The 16557-nt window shown below is 38.3% G+C and overlaps 1 protein-coding gene across 1 annotated transcript in view; it reads right to left on the reverse strand.

The window, feature by feature from the left end:
• The window catches only part of abca2 (ATP-binding cassette, sub-family A (ABC1), member 2), a 124552-nt gene that overhangs the window by 57854 nt on the left and 50141 nt on the right, over window positions 1–16557 (reverse strand). Inside the window, exon 2 of the mRNA XM_049470310.1 lies at window positions 9847–9940. Coding sequence (XP_049326267.1) covers window positions 9847–9940 — 94 coding nt within the window. The remainder of the gene's footprint in view (window positions 1–9846; window positions 9941–16557) is intronic.

The raw sequence follows: 16557 nt of genomic DNA on the forward strand, positions 1-16557 counted from the left end.
TATTCGTTATTAATCCACTATAAATGATCCATTATCTGGAAATTAGTGGAATTAGTGTCTAATATGAATTTTATTATATACTTAATATTATTAGTATCTGCTGTGAACTATTCAGTATCTACTACAATTTACTCCAGTCCATCCAGTCTGAATTGTTCAGTAATTACTGTGAATTACACAATAACTGCTATGTATTATTTATTATTGTTTATTTAAATTTTTCTGTAATACAATTTCATTTAGTATCGCCTATGAATTATTTTGTATCCAATACTAATTATTCCATATCTGCTGTGAGCTTTTCAGTAATCAGTATTATTTATTTAGTATCCACTATGAGTTACTATGCAACTATCTTTCATTATTTCATATTTGCTTTGAATTGTTTGGTAAATTATTCAGTCTCTTAAAAAGGTTAAACTCTTTTTTTAAACAACAATAAATGAGCAGGTTTCATATATACAGCTCTGGAAAGAAAAATAAGATACTACTTCAGTTTCTGAATCAGTTTCTCTGATTTTGCTATTTATAGGTTTATGTTTGAGTAAAATAAATATTGTTGTTTTATTCTATAAACTATGTACAACATTTCCAAAGAGAAATATTTTCATTTAGAGCTTTTATTTGCAGAAAATGAGAAATGGCTGAAATAAAAAAAAAAGAAGCAGAGCTTTCAGACCTCAAATAATGCAAAGAAAACAAGTTCATATTCATAAAGTTTTAAGAGTTGGGAAATTAATATGTGGTGGAGTAACCCTGGTTTTTAATCACAGTTTTCATGCATCTTAGCACCAGTTTTTCACACTGCTTTTGGATAACTTTATGCCACTCCTGGTGCAAAAATGTAAGCAGTTCAGCTTGGTTTGATGGCTTGTGATCATCTATCCTTCCAGAGTTTTTTTCAATTTGGTAAAATCAAAGAAACTACATTTTTTTCCAGAGCTGTATACAGAAAACCTTTGTCCATATAAGTCAGCTAACAGACGCACATTGCGGATAACATTTTGTTGAGTAATGAAAGGAGAGATAGAGGGTCATCCTGCCCACCCAGAAAGAGCAAGGCCTAAGTCATCAGCTGGGAACTAGTTTTCAATGTCCCAATAATAGTGCTAAGGCTTAGGCAGTAGCCACCTACTTCTGAATGGAAAACCTAAATAAAAACTATAAACTTGTAGGCCTAAATCATGACACACTTGTAATTAACAGGTGCAATATTGAATAATATAATTCATTATCTTTGCTTAAATTCAAAAACCTTGAATTTCCAAAATGGAAACTGGCAAATACAAGAGAAAGAAAAAACCAGTGGAAGTTAATGTTCATTCAACTTGAAATCTCATAAAATTTCAGAAACTACATAAGCCAGTCAATTTGAGATTTTGTAACACCTGGCTTTGATTGGATGTGAAGTGTTTGATGATTTAGGCCTGCACTTGGCACCGCTGCGTTCAGTATTAGGTGTATATTTGATTTTTGGCCGATCCATCACGTTAAGAAAAGGAGCATCAGCAGATTCTGTTTGAGTAACCTTCCGTATCCCTCCATCAGTGCCAACAACTCTGTGTTTGACTTTCAGGGGAAGACGCCAAAATGACCGGTGGCTCAGGTTGATTGTAAAGAGACTGAGGCTTTCAGAATGGACGCTCGCATTTCCCCCAAGCCGTTCATTAACAGAAGGATCATTAAATCATTGGAGCAATTATAGGCCCAATTTCGTAATTACAGGATCAATAAAGGCTGATCCCAGGCAGGGAGATTACTTTAGCAGTAAAATGCCCTCTTAAGGGGGTGCAGTCAATTTTGCTTAATTGAATTTTAGAAAACCTTCGCATTAACATGATCTGCTTCAGTCTGGGCTGGAATTCGCTGCAGCTCTCCAGACTGTACGTCTCATTATATAGAATGAATGAGATTTGAGCTGCAAGGCATTTCGATATTTGCTCATACTAACTAAACTAAAAAAAAATCCTGTATTCTCTATTAAAAAACTCTATTAACCCAATTTATTTACAGAACATTTCATATTCATTATTAAATAATTCAGAACAGATATTGAATAATCAGTAGCGGACAAAGTAGTTGCTAGTAATTCTTATTGGATACTGAATAATTCATAGATAAGATATGGAATAATTTAGTGATATAGTGGATACTGAATTAATTTAAAGTGGATAATTAACAACATTTAGTATATAAACTTTTGTTTATTTTTTTACAACAATAACTTACTAAGACTTACTAAAACTAATGATAATAATTGCAAAAAAATAAATGTTAAATATATTTGAATCTACAGTTTAATCTACTGTATATAAAGTACAAAAATAAACATAATAAATTAATAATAAAGAATTCAAAACAAATAGACAAACAATTTCATTATAGACAATATATTCAAAACAGAATATTTTTCCATGCAACAAAATATGACACACCCCTAATGTCGACTATGAATAATTCTTTATCTGTATTCTACAATCCAAGAGGTCCAGCGGTCTACTAAAGCGCTGCCACTATGATTGAGAGATCGCTGGTTTGAATCCCGGCCACGCAGCTTGCCGTCAGGGGCTGGAGCCCTGAGAGAGTACAATTGGCCTTGCTTTCTCTGGGTAGGTAGATGGCTGTCTTTTTCCCCACATCACTCCAAAGGGTAATGTCGATCAGCTGATGTATCAGAACCGAGTCGCTGCGCTTTCCTCCGAGTGTGCTGTGATGCTACTCGGCAATGCTGCATCAGCAGCAGTTTGAAAAGAGGCGGAGTCTAACTTTATATGTCTTCATCCTCCTGGTGTTGGGGCATCACTAGTGATAGGGGGAGTTCTAATAAGTGGGTTGGGTAATTGGTAATTGGCATTTGGTAATTGGAGAAAATGGGAAATATAAATTAGAAATGGCTCTTTTTGGTTAAGTAAACCTTATGTAACTGTAAATAAACAACTTCAAGGTAAAATATAGAATACAGTCCCAGTTCATGCAGCTTTAGCTTCACCTCTCTGTTTAGCTTGTCCCTCACTCCATGTCCCAGCACGCACTAATAAGCCTCCAGTCATCCAGTGGGTGAATGAGATGAACACTGCTCGGCTGTCAGCACCTGGGCCTGCAGTGAATCCTCCCCGGGCCTGTGTGTACACAAGCTCCTGTCATATTTCTGCTGTTCCAGTGACGGCTCGTCCAGCGAGAGAGCGGCTCTACAGCGCTCCTGTCTGACATCTGCTTCCTCTCGGACCACACAGCTCAGGATTAACCAGATCAACATCGGTCAGAAGCAGTAAGTGGACGGGAATCAGTCTGAACCTGAGAGCATTGAGCACTGGCATGTTGTAAGTATTGATGTTGATGTTGGTAAATGGACTGATTATAATGCAGGGCAGTGTGAGGCAGTTTGAGGCAGTTTGTTTCATTATTATGAAATGATCATTGTTAGTTTACACAGAGATGCAATTTCCGGTCTTCAAATTCTTCTTTACCTTTGCTTTTTTCCACCATTCTTGTTCTATTCACTCTATTTTTTCCTTTATATGAAATGGAAGAGACATGAGAGCTACTGTATGTCAGTGTGAGAACTAGGGCCCGGCCGATATATTGGTTGGTCGATAACATTGTCTGATACTAAGAATTTTTTGCATTGAAAATGTATAACCGATAAAGAAGGAAAATTATTGATAGCCGGTTTTAATAATTGACAGTTCATTCATGAAGAGACCAGCTTAAACATAATTTTTTTCATGCTCTAAAAATAAAAAAATATATATTTTTTTCTATTTACACTATTTATGACCCTATATTCAATGATATACATCCATATTACAACTTATCATAATGTTTCATTCCTCAGTATCAGATATCCCACTTGCAATTGACCTCAACCCTTCTTTTTCATAGTGCATCAATTCCATTTATTTCTGCAGCCCCATGTTGGGGAGTTAAACAGAGGGAATATAAAAGGAACTATCCCTGACTGTATTGCCCATGTGACACAGAAAGAGCATCCTGATTGGTCTCTCAATAAGCCTATCAGAGAAGTGATCTCTGTTGGTGGGAATTGCACTTGACCCCTCTCTTTCATAGTGCACCAATTCCTTTTAGCTCTGCAGTATTGCCCATGAGACACAGAGTGAACAATCTGATAGGTCTCTTAATAAACCTATCAGTGATCTCTGTTGGTGGGAATTGCACTTGACCCCTCTCTTTCATAGTGCACCAATTCCTTTTAGCTCTGCAGTATTGCCCATGAGACACAGAGTGAACAATCTGATAGGTCTCTTAATAAACCTATCAGTGATCTCTGTTGGTGGGAATTGCACTCAACCCCTCTCTTTCATAGTGCATCAATTCCATTTAGTTCTGCAGCTCCAAATTGGATAGTTTAAACACAGGGAATATAAAAGACAACTGTATTGCCCGTGTGACATAAAGAGAGCACCCTGATTGGTCTCTCAATAAACTTATCAGTGATCTCTGTTGGCGGGAATTGCACTCAACCCTTTTTTTTCATAGTGCATCAATTCCATTTAGCTTTGCAGTATTGCCTATGTGACACAGAGCAAGCATCCTGATTGGTCTCTCATTAAACCTATCAGTGATCTCTGTTGGTGGGAACTGCACTCAAACCCTCTCTTTCATAGTGCATCGATTCCATTTAGCTCTGCAGTATTGCTCATGTGACACAGAGTGAACAACTGGATTGGTCTCTCAATAAACCTATCAGTGATCTCTGTTGGTGGGAATTGCACTCAACCCCTATCTTTCATAGTGCATCGATTCCAATTAGTTCTGCAGTTCCATATTGTAGAGTTCAAACACAGGGAATATAAAAGGCACAATCTCTGACTGTACTGCCCATAGTAGGCAGTTTACAGGTGTCATTTTTCAGCTTCTACCTTTATTAAATGAGTCTTTGCAGGGGGGATGTCTGCAGTATCGTTATTGGTGACAGACTATTCATATATTTATATATCGACCAGGCCCTAGGTAAGATACTGTTAGCAAGTGTGTGTTAACAGATGTCTGTTTAGAGTCTAAGGATCTGCAGTGGGCTGTTTATCATCTTCATTCTGATTTACGAAACAAGATCAGTTAGACACAGAGTACAATCTTCCTCATTAAGTGACACATAAACACACACACAAACACACACACACACACCCACATACCCCAATTCACACATGGATAGACACACAGCGGAACAGAACACACACAGCAACACACAGCCAAACCACAGCACACAGTTAGACGATGGAAAAGCCTAGATGCAGCACAGATGGCACAGATTTCATCAATCAGCAACACTGAATAACAAAATAAAACAATGCTCAGACTTACACACTGGTCCAGCATGCAGTGAACATGCACCATGTCAGAGATTGAGAGAGAGAGAGAGAGAGAGAGAGATGGAGAGAAAAAGATAGAAAAGACAGATGACAGAGAGAGAGAGAGGAGTAAAAAGAAAAAAACAAAAATACATGTAAAAGACAAAAAAGAAAAAGATGGCGTGTGATTTCCTTCAGCATTGGAAACAAACAAGAACACTATGATGGTGGTGACAGAGACTAATGAGGATGCTCCGTGAAAAGAAAAACACAAATCAACCACCACTAAACTCCACACTACAGCGCTGGCCACAAGCCAAACAATCTTTGCAATCAATGGCAGATTAGCAAAGTTGTACAAGAAGCACTGCGTGGTCACATATAGAAGGACATAGGACCTATTATCCATCACTTGCAGTCTGAATTCCACTCGTTCATCACGGCCACGGGCCATCCGAGCTCTCCCTCTTTCTCTCTCTCTCTCCCTCTCTCTCTCTTTCTCTCTCACTCCAGTCTCTCCAATTCACTCACAGCACAAGCACTGCTATTGACTAGTACAATGGGCCTGGGCCTTTTGGCAGCACTGTAATGCCTGCTGAATGGAAATAGGTCCGGTTCGCTGTGTTTCCTTCAGCCACCAGGGGGCGACGGCAAGGTGATGCAGTTTTGCTGCTGCTTTGGGTTGCAGCATTGCTCTACTGTCAGCTAGAATTAACACAGATTGAGTATAAACTGACTAGTATGGTGTCCCATGACTTTTGTCATCTCCTGTGGAAGCTAAAAAACATTGTACAGAACCTGAGTCTCTGACACTAAATATGGATGTGATTTTTTATTTCTGACAGATTATCGCTTATCGTTGTTCACACGGACAATTTGGCCAGAAGCTGCTGGTCATGATCATTACCATCCACTGCTCTGTCCACTGTGGGTGGTAATTATAACTCAGCACACTCAATCTGAATGCGTGACGCTGTGGATCAAGGAATGTTAAATGTCTGAACATTCATGCATCAGAAATGGAATGCTGCTGCTTTGGGTTGCAGCATTGCTCTACTGGCAGCTAGAATGAACACAGGGAGTATAAACTGACTAGTATGTTGTCCCATGACTTTTGTCTTCTCCTGTGAAAGCTAAAGAACACTGTAGGAACACCGTAGGACATGTGTGTACAGAGTCTCGGACACTAATTATGGATGTGATTTTTGATTTCTGACAGATTATCGCTTATCGTTGTTCACACGGACAATTTGGCCAGAAGCTGCTGGTCATGATCATTACCATCCACTGCTCTGTCCACTGTGGGTGGTAATTATAACTCAGCACACTCAATCTGAATGCGTGACACTGTGGATCAAGGAATGTAAAATGTCTGAACATTCATGCATCAGAAATGGGTTGCAGCATAGCTCTACTAGCAGCTAGAATGAAAACGGGGAGTATAAACTGACTAGTATGGTGTCCCATGACTTTTGTCTTCTCCTGTGAAAGCTACAGAACACTGTACTGAACCTGTAGGATATGTGTGAGCAATGTATGAATATTTATACTTGAGAAATGAAATGTCGCACTATCAGGCCTCGCTGGAACTCCCATAATAATTCACATTGCCTTGCCATGAGCACGCTGGACAACATTAAGATAACAAGGTAACACCTCACAACTAGGCCTGTCACAATAATTTCAATATCGATTTAGCGTACGATTAATCAACATGACCTCTTGATAGTTGTGATTTCGTCTAGTGTGTTTATTTGTATGTTTGTTCACATATATAACAGTGAAAAATATTTTAGCCAGTCGTGCTTCAATAACTGTGACTCAATAACATACACACAGTGTGGACTAAAGTAGGTGAAGAAATAATAAGTATATAATTCCCTAAAAACTCATTATAATAAATGATTCATTCAAATTGTGTTGTCTTTAAAAAGTGTATCATTGTTTTTGTATGCTATTCTCTTATCATTATATCAGTTGTATTTGTTAGTCTTAAAATGACAAAAATATCGTGTATCGCAATAATTTCTGGGACAATATATCGTCCACAAAAAAGTCTTATCGTGACAGGCCTAGTCACAACGTACACAGGTGTGCCAATTTCTTAAGCTGTTTAACTACTATTAACTACTATTATATATCATATTTCAGTCAGCATATAAAAGCATATTTAAAACAGTATTAACAAGATTTTATATATTTATTTATATATCAGGATGTTTTAGTTATTTTGAAACTTGAAAATAATACAGAAATAAAAAAGCTATATTGCTAATTAAATCTAAAAAAATACATAAAAGCAGTTAAACTATATAAAAACTACTAAAAATTTAAAAATTTAATTAAATATAATAACAACGTAATTAATAAGTTCTATGGTGTAAATTCTACACTTTCCTACTGGAGAAAAAAAAAGATCTACTATATATTTAAAAGTGTGCGTTATCATGGACATTAGATTTTTTTTATGGTTAATAATATAAATGTTTATTTGTCCCTGTTTGTAGCTACAAGGCACTAATGACATTAATGAATGTCTTGTACTTTTACTGCAATAGAAATATATATATATATATATATATATATATATATATATATATATATATATATATATATATATATAACATATATGAGATGTTCTCAATTAAGCCTTCGATCGATAAGTTCCATTACTTGTGAATTATATATATTATATATATAAAACAATTTTATAAATGGGGAAAAAATCTCCAGTCACTTTAGTTTAATGGCCCTTGAGTCAATATAATGTAATTCAGTGTACTTCACTGGTTCTCAAACTGGTCCTCTGAGATCAGAAAATTCACACCACGTACAAAAAAAACATAGGGACAGAGGGAAAATTTTAAATGTGCCTGAAGATCAGAGAAGACCTGTTTGAGAACCACTGATTTAGATCACTTTCACACCTGAGGGTCTTGACTAGAACCTGAACCATGGTTCACTGGGTTTTCTCTGTTTGATTCACATAGTTTTGGGTTTACATTGTAGTTAAGGGAATGAGCACACTAAAGAAATTTGTCTGTAATTATTATACACTGATTAAATTCTAGAATGTTATCAGTTGATTGAATTGTCTTTTTTTAGGTTCTTTCTTGACAGAATTCTACTCCCTTTAAATGCACGTGTCATGCAGCAGAAAAATTGTAACAGATTACCTTCAGATTATTTTCTATTTTATTTCTGTTTATAAATGAGGGTTCATAATCTACAGTTACAGTAGATACAGTAATCAACCGTGTAATCTGTTGTACCCATACTGTTGCATTAAAGGGGAATCAGATTTCGGCACAAACCTTTTTCTTCCTATATAGTGTGCCAGACCATCTAGAACAGGGGTGTCCAAACTACGGCCCGCGGGCCATTTGCGGAGAGGGTGAAGTTGTAGCGCAGAAACACAGGCCAAAGAGTATAAAAGCGGAGAGAGTGCTCAGTTGTAGCACAAAAAAGGGCAAAAGAGTCTAAAAGCAGAGAGAGTGCACATTTCTAACGCAGAAAAACGGGCCAAAGAGTCTAAAAGCGGAGAGAGTGCTCAGCTGTAGCGCAGAAAAACGGGCCAGAGAGTCTAAAAGCAGAGAGGGTGCGCAGTTGTATAGCAGAAAAACGGGCCAAAGAGTCTAAAAGTGGAGAGAGTGCGCAGTTGTTTAGCAGAAAAACGGGCCAAAGAGTCTAAAAGCGGAGAGGGTGCTCAGTTGTAGCGCAGAAAAACGGGCCAAAGAGTCTAAAAGCGGAGAGGGTGCGCAGTTGTAGCGCAGAAAAACGGGCCAAAGAGTCTAAAAGGGGCGAGAGTGTTCGGTTGTAGCGCAGAAAAACGGGCAAAAGAGTCTAAAAGTTGCCGTAATTAAGAAGTTCAATATTAGGAGACATCATGAAATTAAACATCAATTTGAAAAATCTTAGTTTACACAACACTGTCAAAGATAGATAACGATAGTAAGTCAAGTAAAATGGTGTATAAATGAAAGTAATCAGGAAAATGTATTATTTAAAGTGGTATATTTCATTATTTGTTTTATTACAGAATCTGTGGCCCGTGACTTTAAATATATTTCTCCTTCTGGCCCCCAACAAAAAAAGTTTGGACACCCCTGATCTAGAACCATATAGTTTTTTGTTTAGACTGTGGCTCATGGAATCTGCTATTTTGGTATGGACCAAAAAAATAAAAAAATAAAAAAATGTAGGTTTAAATGCACCCTTAGATGGTTTACTCTATATAATATTTTCATGTTATCCTGCAAATACTGACATACATGTTCAATAAACTCTCAACTACTGCATTTTAAAACATCCTTCATTTTGCAGTTTTGGGAGAAAAAATGGATTATAACACAGCTATACCATCAAACATACAAAGAGGCTCATTTGCATCAAAAGTCCTCAAACTTTGAAAGGTGACTCCTCAGCCCACTCTCTAACTCCATTTTTTTCTTTCTCATGCCCTCCTTTTTTTCCTCCCTCCTTTCTTCTCTTTGGTCTTGCGGTCCCTAAATCTCCCCGGTGCTGTTCAAAGCCTTACCTTCTTTCACGGGTATGGCGGGCTTCTTCTGCCTCAGACCCAGCAGGATGAAGAAAAGGACGAGGGGGATGAAGATTTCAAATGCCAGCACCCACTGTGGACACACACACAGACAGAGAGGAGGACGGTGGGTAAATTCACAAGCAGTGAAAGGCAGTAAAAGAAGATGAAGTGAGGATATGATATCGATGACATGTTGAATATGTCACAGTACACTGAAAATTTGATGAGTAAAATTTATTTTTAAAAAGTTTCACAACTTTCTGCATTTGCTTTTTTTTAAGTAAATTTAATTTCATGTAAATTTAAGTAACTTCAACTCGGTTTTAAGACTTAAATGTTACATAGAGTAAAAAAGTTAACTGAACTTCAGTCAATCCTTTATTTTAGTAAACTTTACTTAATGAATTTTTGCTGAATCACTTTACTTAATTTCTGCATACAATATTACCTAATTACAATTAATTAATTTATACAATATTACTCAAATAATTTATGATACATAATATATTATAATTCCTGAAATTTAAATATTTTTAGTTACAGGTCACCTTCCGTCGTTTTTTCTTTCATTTTAAAATGTCTAGTTGTGGTCTCTAGTATGAATGAATGACATGTGAGCCGTTTTTGTAAAAAAAAAGTGCTCAGGTGTCTCTGTATAGCTCTTTTTTAATTGACTGTTTTAGGGGTGTGTCCAAAATGACCGGATTCCAGCTTTGCTCATGAATATTCATACATGCAAACAGCATGCAAATATCTCTCCTCTGATTGGCTAGGAGCACTGCGACGCCCCTCCACCGCTCTGCCGCTCACTGCCTCCCACCTCCTAACTGATGAGCGGTGATGTTGCGTCGCTTCAGCTCCGCCTCTGGGAGTTTCTCGAGCCAAGGTGGGCTGGTCTGTGAGTTTCTGCCTACGTAGGCAGAAAGATAATTCAAAATTCACCCGTTTTTCGGAGGGGGGGAGGGGGGATTTCTTTGCTTAGCTCCTGCAGACAATGGGGGCTGCAAAACAGTTTAATGTGCAGGTGTACACATTCAACTCGGAGAGACCTACTGTATTCCACAAAAAACAAGAAAAATCGGATTTTCGCGGAAGGTGAGCTTTAAAACACGCATATTACACTGTCTCAACACATTGATAGCATGTTATACATTCTTTTTAGCATACTAAAGGAATGTATTACATGTCATCTATGTGTTAAAACAGTGAGACTTGGACTGTTTGCAAAATAAATCTTTGAGATTATGTCAATTGTATATTTACATATGTGTGTTTTAACTAAAATAATTAAATTTTAGTAATTTTGTATAAATTAAGTAATTGTAATTAGGTAATATTGTATGCAGAAATTAAGTAAAGTTTAAGTAAACTTAAAGAAAGGATTGTTTCAGCCAAAAGGAAAAGCACTCCCTCTCAGGAGTGACACTACGTATGTAACAGTGACTGAGATAACTTTGATTTTTGCGTGCATTATCTCCTCGCTCTCTCGAGAGAGGGTGCTTTGCGTGGCGGGGGTGTTGAATTCAGCACAACACCGGCAAGCCCACTGAGCAGTAAGTAGTGACGTAAGCGTGCTCGGGCACAGATTGTTTAAACGCAGTGTGAGTGCAGGCTTACCATGCCAACTGAGCCATGCCTAGTGTGAGTACACCCTTACTAGACTTGGTCTTCAGATTTATTGTCTACTGGGATGCCAGTTTTAGCAACCTAAGAGTGTGCAGGATCTACAGGTCCAGCTGCAACATCTCAGAACCTATATGTTATAACCTATATGAGGCTAGAGGAGGGCCAACAGGGTACTAGAGCCTCCATTTCCCATCGTAAACCGCTAAGACTCTCCAACAATAGAGGCCGAGGTCTGTCTCTCTGAGACTACACACACAATGGCTGGTCAGTGAGGTGACTCCAAGCCAGCCTCTCTCTGTCACTTTCTATTTCCGAGACTGTGGATCATCGCACGGTCCGGCTGATTGAGCCGAGTTGCACTCCAGCCAGTAAATCTACCGGTTGGCGTGAAGGTCGTCCACTTTCTCCAGACGGCAGACGGCAGCTGCCAAATATGCAATCTCCAGCAGCCAGAAGGCCCAGGGCTTTCTAAAGTGGCCTGTTACGCAAATTATTATACAGAGACAGAGGAGAAAGCGTAAGCAAAGCATTTTATCTCTCTCTTACACACACACACATATATACACTACACGCACCACTGCAGCTGGCTTATAGGGATGCGTCAGTGGGTAGGATAAAGTATGAAAATATATGCTTACGCTGTAATACTAAAACGCTCCCTCAACAGATACACCAACACGTCCTAATAATAAATACACACACACACACACACACTGCTTGGACGGTATAGCTATACACTATAAAAGTACACGAGCACACACTCATTCTATCATTAGCGCTCTAAGCCATAGTGAAGATTAGTTGACTATTACTGTATATCCATCAGTCAGCACTAAAGGCAGCTCAGCATTAATATCATTTATTCATTTATTTATTTATTTATTTATCGGGTGGTTGGTTTTAGCTATAAAACCAGTTGATGGAAGTAAGATCGACAGAACTGAGCTATTAAAGCGATATAAGGAGTCTACACTCAGCCTCAGCTGACCAAAGTGGTCCGGGTGGGCTTTAATGCCTCAACAAACCCACAGATCAGCCATTAAGAGCTTTAAAATATCGTAAGTAAGATGCTGAAGTGAACACATAGCACAAACGACCAGTATGTACCAGTATCAGATGAAAAAGTCATGCCAAAAGTCTTCTACGCATGTCTATTTCAGCTTATACATTTTTGACATGTTCCATGGAACAGTAGTAGTAAAGACTGGTTGATTGCTATAGCCATTAGTTTGAGCAATAAGCAGCTAAGCATTACTTATTTATTTATTTGTCGGTTTATAGCACTTCATTTAAGCTTTAAAAACTAATTAAACGAAGAGATATCGACAGAGCTGAGCTATTAAGCGATGTACCAGAAGTTCGCAGTGAGCTTCAGCTGACAAAAAAGGTCCGGATGGCCTTTAATGTGTCCACAAATCCAGATATCAGCCATTAAGAGCTTTAATATGTCAGAAATAAGACCTTGAAAGTGAATGCAGAGTGGGCAAGACAACACGTACACCAGTACACGTAAATCAGTGTATTTTTGGTGTAGCCTATTTATCGCACTAAAAGGCGCACTTAAAATCGTCATTGCGCTTTATAATTCTGTGTGCCTCATATATGAATTTTACCAGTCAGGAATTAAGGAGCAGTAAAGCCACTCCCAAGAAATACACCGTTAAAAGGGTGAGTTTTCAGTGAAGTTTCTCCAGAACTAAGGCTGGGTGCAGCAGCATTAGCATTAGCTGCTAACCACAGCGCTAGCTCTTTCGCCATTCAGAGACGAGTATATCAGACTGTAGTCTGTGCTACATGGAACAAATCCGCTGGCTGATAGCTCCCTGGGTTACTGGAAGACTCAGGGTTCCTCGGTGTACTGCTATCGGGCGGCATTTACTAGCGCTAAACGCTGCTGCCAACCACGGTTAGCAATGCTGCTAACCGTGCAAAAATACGGTTACTCATTTAAATAAACATTTTTCAGGAGAGAAATCTGTGTAGATTAACATTCAGTAACATCGTTTGAATTTGAAAGAAAATGGTTTTATAAAATTACAGTTTTATTTACTTAGGTAGCACCAGCGGCGAGACCTGCTGAATTAGAAGCAAAACATGGCGACAACACCCCTGTTCCTTACTATTGTTGCTCAAAATGTGCCTTAAAATCCGGTATGCCTTATGTATGAAAATAGACCAGAAAATAGACATTTATTGAAACGTTGCCAAATAATACGATGCACCTTACAGTGCAAAAAATACGGTATCTCTCAGCTTGTCCAGGAATGCATGCGTAAGGTGTGTTCTTCAGCAAAGACTCAAAATTACACTTTTTTTTTTACTGTAGGGAGAAATCCAGTAGCAAGCAAAAATACTGGATATCCACAATGCTGCTTCAGACAGTGGTGCACATCCACTACATACAGCGTTAGAAAATAAATGCTGGTGCTTTAAAAAAGGAAACAATTAACAAATAAGGAAGATGGGGAGGGTACAGAGGAAAATTAGGTAGATTAAACAAGTTAAAGTTAAGTTTAAAATGTTTTATGGCAAAAATAGATACATAAAATTCCACGCAGCATTTTAACAGTACTACATTAAATTAAAGCCGTATTCAGAGCACAGAAAGCCACAGTAGATCACATATGAGTGAAATTTAAACAGAGAAAGGCAGACAGTCTTTTGGTAAACAAACAAATGCTAAGGCTAAGTTACCTCAGCTAACATTAGCATCCTGGCACTGCACAACTTTTATCTTTTAGCTAGAAAAGAGAAAGTTTGTAAAGAGCTACCAAGTGTTTTGAACCCTTTATTTCTGATGTATTTTAACTGTCTAACTCCTTCATTTATCACTGTTTATCATTGTAATATTGGCTAGTTTGTAGCTGGCTATAGGGCTGAACGATTTTGGATTTTTTTGTCTTCTCAAGTATTTTTCAACAACAGAAGCAATAAATCAATCTGTTTAATAATAAACAATGTCAGATTTATTTAAAGCACAGATAACAATAAAGCAAAAAAATCTATGCTTTTCCTTTTCATAATTTTTTTTTTTTTTATAGAAAAATAAATAGATAAATAGCTTTTCCTTTTCACCATTTTTTTAATTAGGAAAAACAATAGATATACAAAATTTAACTTACTGCTCTCCAGCTAGTAACATCATCATCAAAATTAAAGTGCAAAAAAACATAAAGAGAATCTGCTTTAACCAACTCGTTATTTTCTGTATTTGAAGATGCAGCACTGGTCGTTGGCATTTTAGCCTTGCAAATACCACACGAGGCTTTGTGGTGTTTTTTTAAATGCTGAAAAAGGTTTGTAGTGTTACCTCGCGTCGTAGCAACAGTAGCAAGGCACGTTTAGCACAGTACCTGACGTTGAGCAGCATCTTCTTTTTTTAAAGCCAAAGTAATTCTACACAACTGACGTGTTCCTTCGAGCCTGAAGCCATTGTGCAACAAGGGCGTGTTCACACCTGTAGTTCGTTTCTAATGAGTTCGTTTACTTGGAGCGTTTTCTCGCTCTGTTCGGTCTGGTTTCCCACAGGCATAGATGTAAACGCACCAAAATGCGCATCAATAAACCACGCGAGCAGCCTGTGTCCTCTGATTGGTCAGAGCTGTCTGACACGGGAGTACATTAAATATAAAAATGCGAATATTTACAGCGAGAAGATTTTGTGTTCCAGCGCAAATATCTGTGCTTTAACACTGAACGCTGAAACGCTGCACTTTCAAACACAGTGTTTCTGCATGCAGCGCAGATTTATACATAATAAACAGAGTTACGCGGCTGTGAGCAGTGAATGCAGCGCAGATTTATACATAATAAACAGAGTTACGCGGCTGTGAGCAGTGAATGCAGCGCAGATTTATACATAATAAACAGAGCAGTGAATGCAGCGCGTGCATGGACACCGTGTTTGTTCACAGCTGTGGTAATTAGCGTTATCTAGCTAATATATTAGTTTAAACTATGCTTGCTTTTTTAGCAGTTTAGCTCAAATAAATGGCTTATATTTAATAGCTGGATCCGATCGAGAGCGGATCACGTTCTCACCACAAGCGAACTGCTCCAGAGTTTGTTTGGTACTGGACCGAGCCCACCTCCTCTAGCTGGTCTCGGTCCGGTTCTTTTGATCCGCACCCCAGTGCGATTACTGTTTTTACACCTGCTCAATCGAACCGCACTAAAGTTACAAACGGACCAGAGTTCATTTTAACCGGACCAAATAGTGCTGGTGTGAAAACGCCCTAAAGTGCGCTGTGTTGGCTTCACTTCTCCACCTCCCTGCCTTCTGCTCGGGTTTGCTCCGCTCGTCCTCGGCTTGGCTCGCTCCCAAGTCACGTGACCAGTCAAATCGCAGCCAGTGCGGTTAGAGAATCGCGTTTTAAAATATCGCGAGATTATCGCAAATGCAATTAATCGTTCAGCCCTAGCTGGCTAGTCATATTAGCTAAAGTTACTGACTAAAAACACATCATATCTTAAACTACAGGTGTCAAAGTGTTCAGAAGTGCTCTAACTACTAAAGTTAAAGTATTTTGAACAGAATAATCCAGCTAAAGTGGAGAAGTCTGCCTGACAGTGGCAGCAAGCGCCTAAAGCCTGCGCTAACTTATCCGAATTTTCCTCTACGCAGCAAAAACGCATGCAGATCTCTCAGCAGGGGCTTCAGTTCACAGAAAACCGAATTTATGGTGGGATGAGGAGCACAGCTCTTCTTTTTACTCTGTCGTGATATACGGGAAGATGATGGTTTGGGGAAAATTAGGTCGGGTTGATTTAGGCTAACAGGCAATTCTTTTTGTGCTGACTTATGTCACTTCTGACATTTCCATAGAAAGCAGAAAGCACACACACACCCACACACACACCCAAAGTCACACACTACCCGAAAGCCTCCCATTTTGCTGCACTAAAAAAGTGCAGAGTGCAGAATGATCCTGTGCCATCTCCCTTATATTAAATGATCAATTAGTTCTATCAATTAGTATAATCTTAATATGTAACTGACTCACATTATGTAATAGATTAACATGTCTTTAACATGTGATGCTAAATATGTAAAAATGTAAAAAAAAACAACAACATTTAAAT

Source organism: Astyanax mexicanus, chromosome 22 (genome assembly GCF_023375975.1).
Source record: "Astyanax mexicanus isolate ESR-SI-001 chromosome 22, AstMex3_surface, whole genome shotgun sequence".
NCBI lineage: Eukaryota > Metazoa > Chordata > Actinopteri > Characiformes > Acestrorhamphidae > Astyanax > Astyanax mexicanus.